Source organism: Zingiber officinale, chromosome 1A (genome assembly GCF_018446385.1).
Source record: "Zingiber officinale cultivar Zhangliang chromosome 1A, Zo_v1.1, whole genome shotgun sequence".
In the NCBI taxonomy this organism is placed as follows: domain Eukaryota; kingdom Viridiplantae; phylum Streptophyta; class Magnoliopsida; order Zingiberales; family Zingiberaceae; genus Zingiber; species Zingiber officinale.
In genome coordinates, this window is record NC_055987.1 from 29745581 (window position 1) to 29762531 (window position 16951).

The 16951-nt window shown below is 38.3% G+C and overlaps 2 protein-coding genes and 1 pseudogene across 2 annotated transcripts; 2 read left to right on the plus strand and 1 right to left on the minus strand.

Moving 5' to 3' along the window:
* The first annotated feature begins 7827 nt into the window (after nt 1-7827).
* On the plus strand, nt 7828-9548 carry LOC122022429 (2-alkenal reductase (NADP(+)-dependent)-like). Its single transcript, XM_042580422.1, has 5 exons — nt 7828-8201; nt 8301-8478; nt 8639-8805; nt 8877-8959; nt 9036-9548. The coding sequence occupies exons 1-5, from the start codon at nt 7839-7841 to the stop codon at nt 9415-9417; spliced, it is 1173 nt and encodes a 390-aa protein (XP_042436356.1). The 5' UTR covers nt 7828-7838; the 3' UTR covers nt 9418-9548.
* Nucleotides 9549-10674: 1126 nt separating this feature from the next.
* On the minus strand, nt 10675-11808 carry LOC121997191 (formin-like protein 1). Its single transcript, XM_042551478.1, has one exon. The coding sequence runs from the start codon at nt 11806-11808 to the stop codon at nt 10675-10677; it is 1134 nt and encodes a 377-aa protein (XP_042407412.1).
* A 2218-nt stretch (nt 11809-14026) lies between these two features.
* Nucleotides 14027-16401, plus strand: LOC121997197 (annotated as a pseudogene).
* The last annotated feature ends 550 nt before the right edge of the window (nt 16402-16951 follow it).

The window sequence follows — 16951 nt, forward strand, 5'->3', positions numbered from 1 at the left end:
TATCGACAATAACTATACTGTTATTTGATTTTGTGCTACCTTTAGTATTAGGGTATTGCTGCTAGCAGCGATTACTGAAGGTTCTGAAACGTTGCTACCGGCGGTGATCATCAAGAACCTCTACCTCTCAGTCAACCCCCACTGTTGCTTGATCATGCCCAGATCCGAAAGGGCACAAATCGGCTTTGCTGCCCTTGGCTTCGTATGCTCTAGTCCTTCATGTTAGCTATTTCTCTTTCCATTGGTTTTGACAACGTAAACTCTCATTCTTCAATATTCTTCGTTGATGATCATCTTTAATTAAAGTCGGCGTATAAAGAAAAATTAGTAGACATTTAATGAAACTTCCTAAATGAGTTTTTTTTATTCCGAATATGCCATATCAATGTCATATATAAAAATTTACTATTCTCCTTGTAATAAAAAAAATCTCTATGCAATTTTTCTATATTCCTAAATTATAAATTACATATCTTTATTTATTATTTTTTCATTTAATATTCTTATATAATTTTTATTTAATATTTTAGTTAATTATGGTCTTTAATTTGATTTATTTATAATTTTCATTTAATATTTAATTAATTTATAAATTTTAATTTACTTATAAACATTTATATATTTTTTTAACCTATCACAAATATATATATATATATATATATATAAAGGTACATTTTAATTATTACTAATAATTTATGAAATAAAATATTATAATTAAATATTTCATAAAATAATTTAATTTTAAATTATTTTGAATGGTTAAACATTAATATTATCTTATTATTAATTATTAGCTCAATCTTTAAAAGAAAAAAAGAGTAGATTTGAAAAGTCAAACCTATTATTGAACTAAAGGCATCCCCAATACAAATTTTGTAAGAGGCCTCGATAAAAATTTTTGAATAATTATAAAGATGGTGTTTGAGATTTGTAGTTAAAGAGCTATATTAAAAATTCAAATATATTTTTTTGAAGATAGAACTTATAATTAATGATAAAATAGTATTGCATTGTGATTTATAATGTAGAGAATTATATGATTTGTAATATATGATCCATAAAAAAGTTATAGATGAGTTTTTTCTTTATAAAGAGAATAATAGGTTTTTGCGTACAAGCCGATGGAACCCACATGTATAGAGTGACATGTGGCAACCCCGGTGCCAAGCATATGATTCAAAGGGGCTATTTAGGATGACAATTTTTGTCATTGACCAACCTTATAAAGGAACAAGTCGACGAAATATATATCTATAGAGTGGTACGAGAGCAACCCTCGATGCTAGATATATGGTTCAAAGGGATCATTTAGGATGATATTTTTAATGTCATAGATCAACCTTGCGAAGGAACAAGCTGACGGAATATATATCTATAGAGTAGCACGAGGACAACTCTTGGTTTCAGATATATGACTTAAATGGTTCATTCAGGATGATATTTTTTATTATATACCAATGTTGGGAAGGAGCAAATTGACGAAACACATATTTATAGAGTGGCACGGGGATAACTCTCAGCCTTAGACATATAGTTCAAAAAGACCATTCAAGATTTTTAAAATGACATTAATATAATATATTGGGAGCTATAAAAAAATTCTCATTTAAAGATTTAATTATTGAAAATATCCTAGAAACCCTAAATCCTTTTTATACCATTATAAAAGCTTTGTTTATTAAGATTTTTTAATTGTACATATCTTTGACAAAGTAGAGACTTTTAGTGGAATTTTTTATTTCGTAATGGGTAGTCAAGTAGACAATTACTTTGAATTATTGATTGTTGTATGTGACTTGTGGATGTATCTGGACAGTCTGTTGGAAACTGGCCGCCTTGTCAATAACTTTCGAGTTAATTATTAATACTGGACCTTTCCAATGTCCAGTCGCCTGTAAGCCGGAGAATAATTGCCGGCTTTGACCCTTCCAAGTCGTTCGGCTTAAAAAAATTCATATTTGATGGCATTTTATTTAAGGAATTTAGTAACGAAGGAATGAATTTATTTCTAAATCTGGGTCAATAGGAATGCATTTATTTCTAAATCTTTTTAAATCTGGGTCAATAGGAATGAATTTAAATTTTAGAAAAAAATTGAATTTAGTAACGAAGGAATGAATTTATTTCTAAATCTGGGTTAGTAGGAATGAATTTAAATTTTAGAAAAAAATTTAAATATTAGATATTGAAGAAATCATATCCCTTTTAAGAATGAGAATGAGAATGAGAATGAGAATGAGAATGAGAATAAGAGTTAAGTTTTAGATAAAAATATTCTTAATATATTTGATACGGTAATAAAGGAAAATCCACTAAGTACGGGTCAAAGGACGGAGATAGCAATCGATGTGGAGGTCAATGCAGAGACCCAATGGGCTCATCCAAGGAGGACCTAGCGGAGCTCTCCTGTAGTAGACGATCGGGCATGAACTGCTCGATTGGTAAAGGGCTAGTCTAAGCAGAACGCCCATGCAGCCAAGATCATCAGACGCTCATCACAGAGCAGAGGAACGTTGGGACGATCGGAGCGTTAGTCCGGTCGGGCGGAATATAAAATACGGTACCCCAAATATTAATTAAATAATAAGGTTAAATAGAGGAATAACCTTAACAGAATTTTTCGAAATTTTTAGAAATTTTCTGGGAATTTTTTAGAGGTCGTATGATATAAGTTACGGGGATAAATATTGGGTCACGGGAAAACCTGTTTAGGCTACCCCATTTAAACGAGGAAAAGTTGAATTTTTATTTTCTTTTCCTTTTATTTCCGTTTCTCTTTTTCTCTCTTCCCCGCATGCCCGAGCCGTGCCCGACGCTGTCCCCTTCCTTCTTCCCTTTCCCCCCAACCAACGCGTCGCTTCGCGCTTCATCTCCCTTGCGAACAAAACTGGTGGGCAAGGGAGATTGGGCACCTCTGTGCTCTGTTTTCCTTCCCCTTCCTTCACGCCGATTCTTCTTTTTCCCCATTTCTTTTTCCCTTCGTCTGTGCCCTAGCCATCTTCTCTGCCACACCTTCTACACTCGACGGCGCCGCCACCCGCAGACGCCTCAGCACCGTTGTCTCTCTGCCCTAGCGTTGATTGCTGTTGACCCTTGTTCTTCTCCAGCTCGTCGTCGCCAGCCGAGCCTAAATCTGTCAACGCGCGCCACTGCCTCCCCCTCTTCATTTTTCTGGCAGCCGGATTCACTGCCTCGGGCCGGTGAAACCTCAGGTATTAACAGGGACATGCTGTGGTGCCCTAGGTCTACCACCCACAATTTTCCTTCATCTCCTTCACTGGTGAAAATCGGAAATAATTCTCTTCCCTTTGCTAAATCTTTGCTGTACAGATCTGAGGTGTTTTAGGTCGGAGGACAGCAACACCAGGTTGTTTGATAGTCATGATTTGGTTATATTATCTTGATTCATAATGCATATCTTTAATGGTCTTTTCATAGCCTAATCTCACATTTTACATTGTATTTCATAATTGCATGTGATCTTGGACTTAATTGCAAATTAACCTATTTTCATGGTATTTGGCGTTAATATTTGTTTATTATTTTGTAGGCATCAAAAGGGTCATAGACCCGATCAGATCAGGCTACACTTGGGATCAAATCTAGGGCAAAACGAAACGATCAAGCCTTGGAGTGTTTTGGACCTTCCATTGAAGATCAAGCAAATCGGAGCCATCCATTGAAGATCCGGCTCATCCAACCTAATGAGGAGTAGATCTGGACCGTAAATGAAGATCAGTACTTCTGAATCATATTTTAGGCGATTTTCTACCGTTGATCAAGCTCTGAAGCATCTCAGCCGTTGGATCAGATCTGAGGAGATTTAAAACCCGCGAGAAGCTACAGTGCTTCCGGAGCTCGGCGATCTCGCGATTCTGTGCCACTGTTCATCCTTCTTCTCCACGATGCCGCAGCCTCCCATTCCACATTCCAGATTTGTGAGCAGTCCTTCTTCATCGCCGACGATCTCCTAGCTTCCGATGTTCATCGTCCGACGTTAGATCGCGAACGAGGGTGTTTCTCAGTCCGTGAGCTCGATTCTGCTTTCCTTCCGCGATCCAAGCTGAGGGTGTTTCCCAAGTGCTGCGATCTTCATCAGCCATCGGAGCTCAAAGGGCGATCCCAGAAGCATCCTGATTTCATTCCATCTTCATACCATTTGCTGAATTCACACCGATCTGATCAATTGGCCGAGTGATGCAAAATTCCAGAGTCGAGCTACTGATTTCGTGCGATGTGAGTGTTACCCGATCCGTGAGCTCGAAGGGCGGTTCCCAGAGGCTATGATCGAGAGGATGCATTAGCCGGAAGCTTGGTTCTTTGTCAATGGTTACCCAAAGGGTGTTCTCCAGAGGTGACTCTGTTTTACAGCAGAGTGGAGAAGATTGCTACGGGTTTTGGTTTGTGGAATGTTTAGGGTTTTAGATTTCTTTGATTTAGTCATTGAATTGTCTCAACATTGCTCGGATCTTTAGATCTAATTTCCTTTACCTTGCAATTTCATTGTTGTTTCAGTTTTGTTACAATGATGTTTCTGTTTTCTTCCTTGAAATTCTGATTTTTTTGAATTTCTGCATCTCAACCCCATGTTCAGCAACTAATTTAATCTTTCAATCTATTTCCTATTCTGATTTCCTTATTTCAGTTTAAATCAATTAATGTTTAGTTACTAACAAGTTTCAGCTAGTGTTTTGTTTTGAATTTCTAGCTACTAACTAGGTTTTCCTTTATTAGTGTTGGTTTGATTTTTTATCTTAGTGACTGTGAACTTGTTTAGATGTTGAATGAATCACGTGATGATCTTCATGATTTACCTTTGTATCATTTTTGTTGATGGTGAGAATGACTTGGAGATGTGTGATTGAGTCAATTGTTGAAGTTGTTGTAATTGTGAACATGCTAGTATGATGAATGCTTGACTTGAGATTTAAAATGCTACTGTTAATATGAGAGTTGAATGCTTAGTTCCTGTCATTTGAATAGAAGGTATATTAATTGACTCATTTAGTAAATGAAACTTAAGAATCCGAATTTAATTGTGGATAACTTGATGAGGTGGAATTAAATCAAGTTTAGATGAGAATGAACCTTCTTTGATTTTATTTTTGATGGTAGAAGAATTTGATTTGCAATGTGAATCAAATGGAGAAGTTTAATTGATCTTGTTGATGTAATAATTTGATTGGAACCAATTCTAGAGTTGCACACTCACTAGTTAACCTTGGAAAAATATGACTCGAGACTCCATATTACAACTCTTTTATTTAGTTCAGTCGAATTCCTAATTTTTATTAATTTGATGTGCCTCGTGACATGCAAAAAGGTCGACACCATTGCTCCGGCCACTGTTTTTCCGACAGCAAGCACATCCGACTGTGACTCAACAATTGGGCATTCAGGTTTGGGTGAGTAATTGGATTGAGTCCTTGGGTTGAATGCTTTGATGCGGATGTGATGATTTCAATTAGAGGGCTTTTGGAATTTGCTGTGGCAATCCTGCTTCGGCTGAGGACATCAAGGGAGAGGTTGCTAAGGTGAGTTTTCATGATAAGCTTTAATCCGAGCTATGAAGGAAGTGTGGATTAATTAAGGAAATTATAATGCTGGGTTGAACCTAATTCAATCAAGGAATTGATATTAGATAGACGAAATAACACGACAACCCCGCACAGCAACCTAAACGAGTTTGATACTAATTGATGTAGGGAGATGTAGACATATTTACAGATGGCAGAAAAGAAAGGATGAACGGGAAATCGAAGGCCAACACAAAACTAGTCCTTAAAGAAAGACAAGAAGCTAGCTGGAGGCTTGTAGGGCCGGTCATAGGTGGAGGGAATGATTATCTGATAGTCAAATGGGAAACGGTCGGTAGATTTCATCTGGTCTATCTCATCCCCATTAAATTTGGACTCAGTGGAAGTGCACCAAAGCCCAGGGACAGACATAGGAGGTTGCGGAGAATCTACCATTGAAAACAAAGAAAGTGAGTAGAAGCGACACACGAATTCAACGAAGGAAAGAAAGAAGAACCTTACTGAGAAAGGTCACCGGCGAAGATGAGGAGGAGAAGCGTCATAGAGCGTGCTCGAAATCAAAAATGAAATCGCAAGGCAATGCGAAGGAGACGACGAGCAAATGAGGTTTTATAAACCTTGCAGCCGATCGATTTGAGTCGTCCGATTAAGGGTTGCGTAAAACTAGGATGAGATCTGGTTGTGGAATTTGAAAAGACGCCTATCACATTATCAGCAAATATCCGCCTGTCACGTCAAACGCGCCCACGTTTCGAGGAACGTGCACGTTGTCCGCTGGGGCGCTATATAAAGGGGGTGGTCCATGCACCGGTGGAGGTACGTGTTATTCACTATTTATGTCTGTGTTTACTATTGATCCGTTTTCTTCCCTCTTTCTGGTAACTGACTTGAGTATCGGAGGGTCAACTCTGGGGATCCCTTTCCTAGCTCGGCACTGACGTTTCTTGTGTTGCAAAGCGGAGCGAGGTCTACATCTAGTCAACACAGCAACCATACCCCCAGCTAGCCATCTTTCTGATTTTCGGACAGGATTAATATTTATTCAATTTTTCTTTCATCTCACTTTCTCTCTCCTTGTTTTCTCTCATTGTACTTTCTGTTTTCTCATTCTATCATCACACTTTCTTTCTTATCATACTCTTTCTTCTCAATCTCACCCATCATACCACTCTCTCCTCGTTTTCTCTCATAATCATTTCTCTCTTCATTCTCTCCCATTACACTTTCTCTCTCATCACATTTTCTCTCTCCTTATCATCTCTCACCATATTTTCTCTCCCATCATGCTCTCTTTTCTCATTTTTTTTCTAATCACACTTTCTCTTTCATCACACTTTTTTGAATCGTATTTTCTCTTTCCTCAATATCTCTTATTACACACTCTTTCTTCTCATTTCTCTCGTCACACTTTCTCTCTTTTCATTCTCTCTCATCATAATTTTTCTTTCTTCATTCTCTTCCATGACACCTTTTTTCTTATCTTCTCTCATCATGTTTTCTATTCCATCACATTTTTCTCTCTCATTTTTTCTTATTATACTTTCTCTCTCAATACGCTTTCTCTCTTTTCAATCTCTTCCATTACACACATTTTCTTCTTATTTTCTCTCATCACACTTTCTCCCTTCATTCTCTCCCATCACATTTTTTTTTCTCTCCTCATCCTCTCTCATTATGCTCTCCCATCATATTCCTCATTTTTTCTCATCATACTTTCCTTCTTTTAGTTCTTTCTCATCACATTTTCTCTTATCATATTTTTTTCTCACATTTAACTTTCTCTCACATTTAATATTTTTCTCTTATTTTACTCTAAGGGTAAAAAAAATTTAATTTATTCTGATAAAAAATATTTAACTAATCAAATATTATATTTAAGAATCATATCCATATGCTCATATTCATTTTCATTCTCCAATAATATAATTCTCATTCCTCCTATTTTTTTCTCATTTCCCCTATTTTTAGAAAAAAAACACAACGCCATCGTTGTCAAAGGATTCATTCAGTTGGGCAAAGTCTTCGCATTCCAATTTCAAAGGGACCATTCAAAGTCCAGGTTGTGCCACTTGAGCATGCGTTTTCAATATTCATGACGTACAGGACCATTAATGCTCAACCTTTCCAATGTCCAATCACCTGTTCGCCGGAGAATAGTTGCCACCCTTGACTCTTTCAAGTCCTTCGGCCAATATCTACTCAGTTTCACTTAAAAAATTCATATTAATTTGTTGATTCATCATTGTCAAAGGATTCATCCAGTTAGGCATAAGTATTCGCCATCCAATTTCAACATTGAGCATGTGTATCCATATTCATGACGCACAGGATCATCCCCCAATATGTATATATATCACACACAACCCCGAAAGCAGTAAATTCAGCACCAAATTAAAATTGAATTCGAGAGAGAACCAAGGAGCAATGGCAACGGAGGTAGCGAACAAGAAGGTGGTGCTGAAGCGATACATAGAGAGGGGTGAGACGCCGACGGAGAGCATCATGGAGTTGGTCACGGCGGAAGCTATCACTCTGAAGGTCCCCGAAGCGTCTCCTCCGGCGGTGCTCGTCAAGAACCTCTACCTCTCCTGCGACCCATATGGGCGCTTTATCATGTCCAGGCCCGAAGACGGCATCAACATAACTAGCGCTCCTCCAAACTCGGTATACCTCACCATTCATAATCATATTATCTATTTCCTTGTACGTTTTCAATTATATACCAGGGTTAATTAAGACGATGTGTTTCTTCTTCATTTGCAGCCTGTACGTGGTAACGGGGTTGCTAAAGTTGTTGATTCTACACATCCGGATTTTAAAGCTGGAGACTACTTGTGGGGAATAACTTTTTGGGAAGAGTACAGTCTCATTACACCAACGGAGTTCAATTTCAAGATCAACCACACTGATGTTCCTCTTTCTTACTATACCGGTCTTCTCGGTAAGTTGCACTTGCTAGATCTGGTATCTGAAATCTCTGTTACAGTGAAAAAGTAAAATCTCACTTCTTCTCTTCCAGCCAAACTTGAACTTGGCCATTCCCCTATTCACATGTCAATAATTAAGAATGATGAAAAGGGGTTGACTGTGGTGCTGTGCAGGCATGGCGGGTCTTACAGCTTACGTAGGGTTTCATGAGATCAGCTCTCCAAAGAAAGGGGAACTCGTGTTCGTTTCAGCTGCATCAGGTGCTGTTGGGCAGCTCGTGGGGCAATTTGCCAAGCTCATGGGTTGCTACGTGGTAGGAAGTGCCGGCTCCGATGAAAAGGTTTGACAGCCCTGAAATCCAAGCAATCAGTAAGTCAAATGATTTACTCGGATTTTAATTGCCCCTTTCAGGTCGATCTGCTGAAGAACAAGTTGGGCTTCGATAATGCATTCAACTACAAGAAAGAATCTGATCTGGGCGCTGCATTGAAAAGGTTAATCCCACACAACGACTTAAAAAGTTACCGGTTAAAGAACACATTATATTACGAGCTTCCCATACTCTTGCAGATACTTTCCAGAGGGCATCGACATATACTTCGACAACGTAGGCGGAGCGATGTTGGATGCTGTTCTCTGCAACATGAGGCTTGGAGGCCGAGTCACCGTGTGCGGAATGATTTCTCAATACAACCTCAAAGGACTAGAAGGCGTGCACAACCTTTTCTATATCATCGGCAAGTGTGTGCGCGTGCAGGGCTTCACTGTGGGTCAATACCTTCACCTCTACCGCGACTTCGAGGAGAAGGTTGTCAATTACGTGAAAGAGGGGAAGATCACGTACTTGGAAGACGTAGCGGAGGGGCTCGAGGCAGCGCCTGCGGCATTCGTAGGCCTTTTTGAAGGTAAAAATATTGGCAAAAAGTTGGTGGTCGTTGCTCGCGAGGAGTGATGATCTTATGAGTCATCTACAAACTACAGCTTTTGTATGGACCTCATGGTGGGTGTGAAATAAGATTAAAGACTCGAGAATTTGTTAAACGTGCAGTAGCTTTTTTTTAAAGGATTTTGGAGGAGCAACAATTGGTATGGTGTCTCTTTTCCTCTGCTTGGGTCTATTCTTAGAATGTTTTTCCTCCTCTTTTCTTGGTGGTGAATGGTGATAGGGTATCCTCTGAAATGCAAACCTAATATTGATATCTGTAAATACTTACAGTGGGTGTTCGTAAATCCTTTTCTTCAGTTAGAAGAGTAATCACACAATATCAAACTGCCCTTCAAAGCTTCACAAGTCATATCCCTTATCTCAAATTTGAACAAGTCATATCCCTTATCTCAAATTTGAATGTTCTTCTGACAAGATGATATACTCTTCTCTTCACAAGAAGAGAGTTCTCACCCCTCACTTTCAGCAACCCTCTTTACACTTGGGTCAACTCCCTGTAAGGAAAGGGAGTTTAGTGGAATTTATGGAGTATGACAAGCAACTACTTTACTAGTGCCGCAATCCTCCCCACTACCAACACCTTTCATTTGTCCAAATCAACTAACAAAGATCACGTAAAAATCTAATTATAAATACCATATTAAAACATCCAATTCAGACTAAAAAAAAAATTCATACTTAAAAAAAAAATAATTCGGGTGAAAATAAACATACTAAGCAATTAATGCTAGAAAAATTATTACATCTTACACATACGTTATTTCAAATAAATTGACCCCAACATACTTATCTAAGTTGGTTTACTTCTTCTATGTAAGTTGGTTTACTTCTTCTATTCATCTTTTATCACATATTTCAAATAAATTATTTACAATCACATTTTAAATATAAAAAAACTATATAATTAAACTATCAGTGAATAAATAATAAAAATATAAATCTATTTTAATTTTATATTTTAACTAAAATCTATTTATTCTAATATACTTTCTTAATTATGCTCCATAAATCAAATTATCTATCGCCAATAAAATCCATGCTAAAATAACATACACTAATTAGAATGGGCAGTGGATATCTAAATAGATAAATAATCTTTCATTAGTATTTTTTTTTAAAATAATTTTGAAGGAGCAGCAGTTACTCGAAGGGTTTAACTTGAACTGGATGCTGCATTGAACCTTACTAATGTAGATTGATGGATGCAAGAACATTTTTTTTTTGCTAATTCGAGCAGAAATTTTCAGTGCAATGAACCTGATTTCAATGCTCAGGGATCGCTTGAGATTTATCTGAGTGCAACCTCTTCAACTTTGGTCCAAGATCCTCCTCGTGCACCTCCGCTGCATTCGGATTCTCTCGTGAAATCACCGTCTTCTTCAACACAGAGTCTCGTGGAGGCGCGAGAAGCGGCAGCCGGAAAGTTGGAATCTTGACGTTTTGTCCCTCGTCAGAACCAGCTGCAGGTACCGGAGCCGGCGGTGGCGGATTTTGTCCACCGACGAGTGCGCGTCTGGCAAAGTCCCCTATTTTTCTTGGCGAGCGCAAGTTTTTCCTGGGGGAGTACTGCAAGTTTCCTGCCTTCTCGTCACTCTCGGCCTCAAACGGCGAAGATGGTGGCGAATGGGCTGGTGGTCTTCGCTTCGGAGGTGATGGTGTGGGTGGCCGCAGGAGCGAGGTATGCTTTGGTGGCGGCGGTGGGGAAGTGTTGACCGAGCATATCTCCTCATCCGACGTCGACGAACGGCAGGCTTCACCGCTTAGTAGTACCTGACGGGGCAGTGGCGGGAGCGGACGGAGCTCCGGCGACCGGAGCTTCCAGTACGTCGTGAAGCCTCCGGAAGCACAGCTCTCGCTCGTGTCTCTATGCGAGCTGCCGGCAACACCCACAGACAGTAACTCCGATCCACCGAGAGAGGCAGCGGACGAAGGCGCGGCGGCGGAGATCTCCTGCTCGCCGGAAGAAGCTGCAGGGGGAGGGAAGAAGCGGATGCTATCGGACCCGACGTCGTTGTCGGCAACTCCTCCTTGACGATGGCGTAAGTGGAAGAAGAGCACGAAGGAGAGGACAAGGAAGGCGACGGCAAGGAGCGGGGTCGCGACGGCAGGGAGGAGGTTGGACGGAGAGCGGCGGGAGGGGGAGGTGGAAGAGGCGTCGGTCGTGGAGGAGACATTAACAGGAAAGGTAGGAAAGGCAGCGGTGGAGGACGCAGGAGGCGGATTCGGCGGGGAGGGTTCAAGAGGGAAGAAGGCGCCGAAGGTTGTGTGGGAAGATGAAGAGGAATAAGAGGATGAGGAGTATTTGGGGAAGAAAGGCTGATGAAGAGCCCTCCTGTTGTGAGTAGCAGTAGATGTAACAGTCAGCAAGAAGAAGAACAAGAAGGAGGAGGGAGCCATGGAGATAGAAAGAGGGACTGGGAGGTTGGGGAAGAAGAGCAGCAGGAGGAAGAAGGGTTTAGGGTCTACTGTACGCTTAATTGATTAGTCATTTCCTTGATGGCAACTAGCCGGTGCCAGGGTTGAGAGAGAGTGAGTGAGATCGAGTCTTGTCTGCTTGCTCAGAAGCAACAGAGGAGGTGTGGTTGCAACTTGCAAAGCGCCAGATGCCTGAGGACTGTGGTTTCTTCATGGCGTGACAGTGGCAGTCTGCCACCTCTCCGCTTTGGTGCTGAAGCCTGAAGATAACTGGACACCTTCGCATATGGGCAAAATCTTTTATTAAATCAGTGAAAGGCGTTCTTTTAGTTTATCAAGTTCTATAAATTTATATTGTTTAAATTGCTGAAGCAGAACGGCCTTTCAAATTTTATAAGAATTAGGAATCGTGCACACGGACGCGTGTAGAATATAATACATTGAAATTATATTTACTTTTTATAATAAAATTATATTAATTAAAGTATTTTAGTATTAAAATATTAAAATAGAGTCATTAGGATAAAATATTTCTTTTACAAATTCAAATTATTTGGATCTTTGAAAATCCGAATTATTTTGATTTTCAAATGTCATCCTTACATTCAGAATCAAGAATTAATTATTTGGGTAAGATTCGTCAGACCCAGGGGCGGAGCCACGTTGATGATTGGTGGGGCAACTGCCCCACCTCAATATTTTGCAAATGTCCATAGATATTATAGAATTACAATTTTGCCCCAGCAAAAAAGAAAAATAAAACTAGGGCACGTAAGTTGCAACCCTCGCTGCCCTCTCCCTGCGCGGCTATGCGCCGCGGCCGCCTGTGCAGCTGTGCTCCCTGAGACGAGAGGACCCCCTAATCCGGTAATCCCTATCCATCTTTATCGACAACAACTCTAAGATTTTCTTCGCCCTCCTTTTCTTCCTCCGCTCCGATTCTCTAATCTCTAGTCTCCACCCTCCGCCGCCTCCGTAGCTTCTCCAAGTAGAACCTCATCGACGACTCGACGAGGCTCTCTTTTACGGTGTCGACAGCCGACTTCCCTCCGCCTTGTCCCCGCCGCCACTCGTTGGATTCGACGACGCTACTGTGCTTGCCTCCACCATCCACCGTGTTGGACGTCATTCCCTAATTTCCACTGCTTTGTCCACGGATTCAAGACTTCGAGGACAGCTGGTATCTTCCCCAATTTCACTTATTACTGCTTGCAAGTTGGAATCCATTCCCTGATTTCTCTTATTATTTAGTAATTTTGGATTTTTGGTTGATTAAATATTATTGGCCTTACATTATCCCAAACATAGTTCATAAATAGTTTGAAATAAATTCACAGAGGAAATCAAAGCATCAGTAAGTCAAGCATTACATCTATTTGGACACTTTGCTATGTTTGTAGAATAAAGATGCCAAGTGTGTTTAAATAACATGAGTGAATTGTATATCATGATTCAAAGTTATACCTTCACTCCAATTATCTGTAGAATGAACTGGTGCTGTTTATTATTACAAGGCAGAAATAATTTTCGTCTTTGTGCTCTATTGTGGCAAGACTACTATGTTAGTTTGGTGCATATTAAAGTGTTTCAATTCACTCAACCTTCAATGGAAATGATATCAGAAGAAAAGCTTTGCTGCAAAAAATGAACATTTTTAACCAACAGTATCCATAGAATTTCTCATGTGCCATTGTCACCAATTCTTTTGGCATGGAAAAAAGGGGCTTTTAAAAGAGAGGAGAAAGTCGATCTGATATTGTTGATTATGAAAATACAGATTCCTATGAAAGTCATGTTAATGAGTTACATAAGTTACATTACTAATTTACTAGTTAACTCATAGTGCAGTAAAATAACATATTTTTAAGACCAAGAAAGCGAACTTCTCGACTGATCAAATTCTTGATTATGCAAATTGAGAAAAGAAGTTAACATTTTAATCTTGTAGAGGAACTTCCTTATCACATAGGCTTACGGTGTTGCATTTACTAGATAGTTGAGGACGTGAGGTGAATAAATAAGCGGAAAAAATAAGTGGTGGATGATTAGTGTCAGCTGTTGTTACAATTTTCTAGTTGCCATTATGCTATTATTGAAGCTTCTTTTGTTGTAGGGTTACATTTAAGTTAAGTAAATTATATTAAAATTTACAAATAATTGTTCATATGGCATTTTCTTTTTCTTCTTAACATTAACAGGAATGGATAAATTTCTTAAAAGAAAGTCAATGGTAAATGAAGAAACAAGTCAAAGAGAAAAAAGTAATCTAGAGTTACAACATGTTCCCTTAAAAAAATCTCAAGTTGAAATCAATTTGGATGATCTTCAATCAGATCCTGGGTTACGGGTAAAGATTTCAAACTATGATCCTAATGATCGGGAAAAAGTGAGAAGAGCTTACCTGCAGAAAGGACCTTGTCAACCTCGCAATCATAATTTTCCACAAAGAAAAATCGGTAAAGCATCAAGAAGATTTTGTCCATCTTGGTTTAATGAATTTGGAAATTGGTTAGAATATAGCATAAGTAAAGATGCTGCATTTTGTTTGTGTTGCTACTTATTCCGACCAGATTTTGGAAAACAAGTAGGTGGAGATTCATTTACTTCAGTTGGGTTTACTAATTGGAAAAAAAAGAGATTTTTGTTAAACATGTTGGAAGTTCAAATAGCGCACATAATCAAGCTTGGCAGAAATGTGTAGATTTGATGAAAGAAAGTCAACACATTGAAGTTGCTCTTACCAGGCAAACAGAGCAAGCTCGCAATCTTTATAGAGTCAGGTTAACTGCTTCAGTTGATTGCATACGATTTTTGTTACGCCAGGGGTTAGCTTTTCGAGGGCATAATGAATCTGAAAGTTCATTTAATCAAGGTAATTTTCTTGAACTTTTGAAATTCGTTGCAGATCATAATGAAGATATAAAGAATGCAGTTTTACAAAATGCTCCGGAAAATAATCAATTAACTTCTCCTGAAATTCAAAAAGATATTGTAAATGCTGCTTGTCTTGAGACTACAAATGCCATATTGAATGAACTTGGAGATGAAGTGTTTGCCATATTAGTTGATGAATCACGCGATATATCAGATAAAGAACAAATGGCTATTGCTTTACGTTATGTAAATTTGAGAGGCATTGTTGTTGAACGTTTTCTTGGGATTGTTCATGTTGGTGATACTTCTTCCCTGTCACTAAAAAAAGCTATAGAATCACTACTTTCATATTATGGATTGAGTATAGCTAGAATTAGAGGACAAGGATATGACGGTGCAAGTAATATGCGAGGAGAGTTTAACGGGCTCAAAAGTTTGATTTTGAAAGATAATCCTTTTGCATATTATGTTCATTGTTTTGCACATCAACTGCAACTTACTATTGTTGCAGTAGCAAAAAATCATCTCCAAGTTGCTTCTCTATTTAATTTGGTTGCTATTGTAGTTAAAGTAGTTGGAGGTTCATGTAAAAGACAAGATATCTTTCGAGAGAAACGAATGGCTGAAGTTAAAAAAGCACTTGGAAATGGAGAAATTTTCAGTGGTCGTGGCTTAAATCAAGAATCTGGGCTTAAAAAAGCTGGTGATACTCGTTGGGGTTCACATTATGGCACATTGATGAGTTTAATTGTGCATTTTTCCATTGTTCTTGATGTTTTAGAATATGTAGTGGAAGATGGTGCTCATTCAGAACAAAAGGCTGAAGCTGCTGGTCTTTTGGATTCTTTAGAAACATTTGATTTTGCTTTCACTTTGCATTTACTGAAGAGCATTTTGGGTGTTACAAATGAACTTTCCCAGATTTTGCAGAGAAAGAATCAAGATATTGTCAATGCCATGATACAAGTTAAAATCTCAAAAAAGAGATTGCAATTGATGAGAGATAATGGTTGGGATGATTTATTGAATGAAGTAATGATGTTTTGTAATTGCCATGATATTGTAATTCCAGACATGAATGAAGTTCGTGTTCTCAAAGGTAGATCAAGACGTAAAGCTCCAATTGTTACCAATTTACACTACTACAAGGTTAGTCTATTTTATGAAGTCTTGGATATGCAACTTCAAGAGCTTAATGATCGATTTACAGAAGTAAATACTGAATTGCTTCTTTGTATGGAATGTCTTAGCCCAGAAAATTTGTTTTCTGCTTTTGACAAGGAAAAGTTGCTTCAATTTGCTAATTTTTATCCCGCAGATTTTTCATCAATTGAGATTCTAGCATTAGGTAATCAGCTTGATAACTATTTTATGGATATGAACTCCAGTAAAGAGTTTGCAAATTTGAAAGGAATAGGAAGTCTTGCGAGAGAATTAGTTGAAACAAGAAGAGATATTGTATATCCATTGGTGTATAAGCTTATTAAACTTGCACTTGTGTTACCGGTGGCTACAGCAACTGTGGAAAGGGCATTTTCTGCTATGAAGATTGTGAAAAATCGACTTCGAAATCGAATGGGAGATCGGTGGCTGAATGATTGTTTGGTTACTTTTATTGAAAAAGAAGTTTTTGATACAATTGACAATGAATTAATATTACGTCGTTTTCAAAATATGTGTACTCGTAGGGAATTCTTGTAAAATATTTTGTTATGTAATTTTTGTATAATATATTGTGCTTTAAATATTTTGCTCCACTTGATAGAAGGGGGCTAGCTTCACAATTCTGGACAGAAAAATTTCGTGTATTGTATCTGTTAAGTCATTCAAATTTCAGATATGGCTACAAGCTTATTGTAAGGCCTTTTAATCCTACAAAAACTTTTATATTGTGGCTGCTGTTAAATACAGGAACTTAACCCTTTATTTAATTTTCCAGCTGATTTTCTTTGATCTATGCAAGAAAACAACAATTGAGAGTTGTCATTTCTACTAATCATGTTATTAAGGTGCTTCCTTCTTTTCTTTGACTTACCTTCTGTATTTAATAGAATCACATACAAAGCTATTTATCTTCTGTTATATGCAAATTCTTGCAAAAGATGTTCAAGGTCAGAAATTTTCCAACTAGCTTATTTACTTAGTTTTTACCACTATATAACTAGCTTACTTTGTCCAATTCTTTCCCAATTTAATTTATTAGATTCATATCCATCACCAAATTGGTTAACAAATTCTATTTTGAGGTTCA

Bases quoted from the DNA above. Each gene is read 5' to 3' on its own strand.
- LOC122022429 (XM_042580422.1), top strand. From the start codon at position 7,839: ATGTGTATCCATATTCATGACGCACAGGATCATCCCCCAATATGTATA. The intron at 8,202-8,300 runs GTATACCTCACC...CTTCATTTGCAG, and splicing joins CTAGCGCTCCTCCAAACTCG to CCTGTACGTGGTAACGGGGT. The intron at 8,806-8,876 runs GTTTGACAGCCC...TGCCCCTTTCAG, and splicing joins GTGCCGGCTCCGATGAAAAG to GTCGATCTGCTGAAGAACAA.
- LOC121997191 (XM_042551478.1), bottom strand. From the start codon at position 11,808: ATGGCTCCCTCCTCCTTCTTGTTCTTCTTCTTGCTGACTGTTACATCT.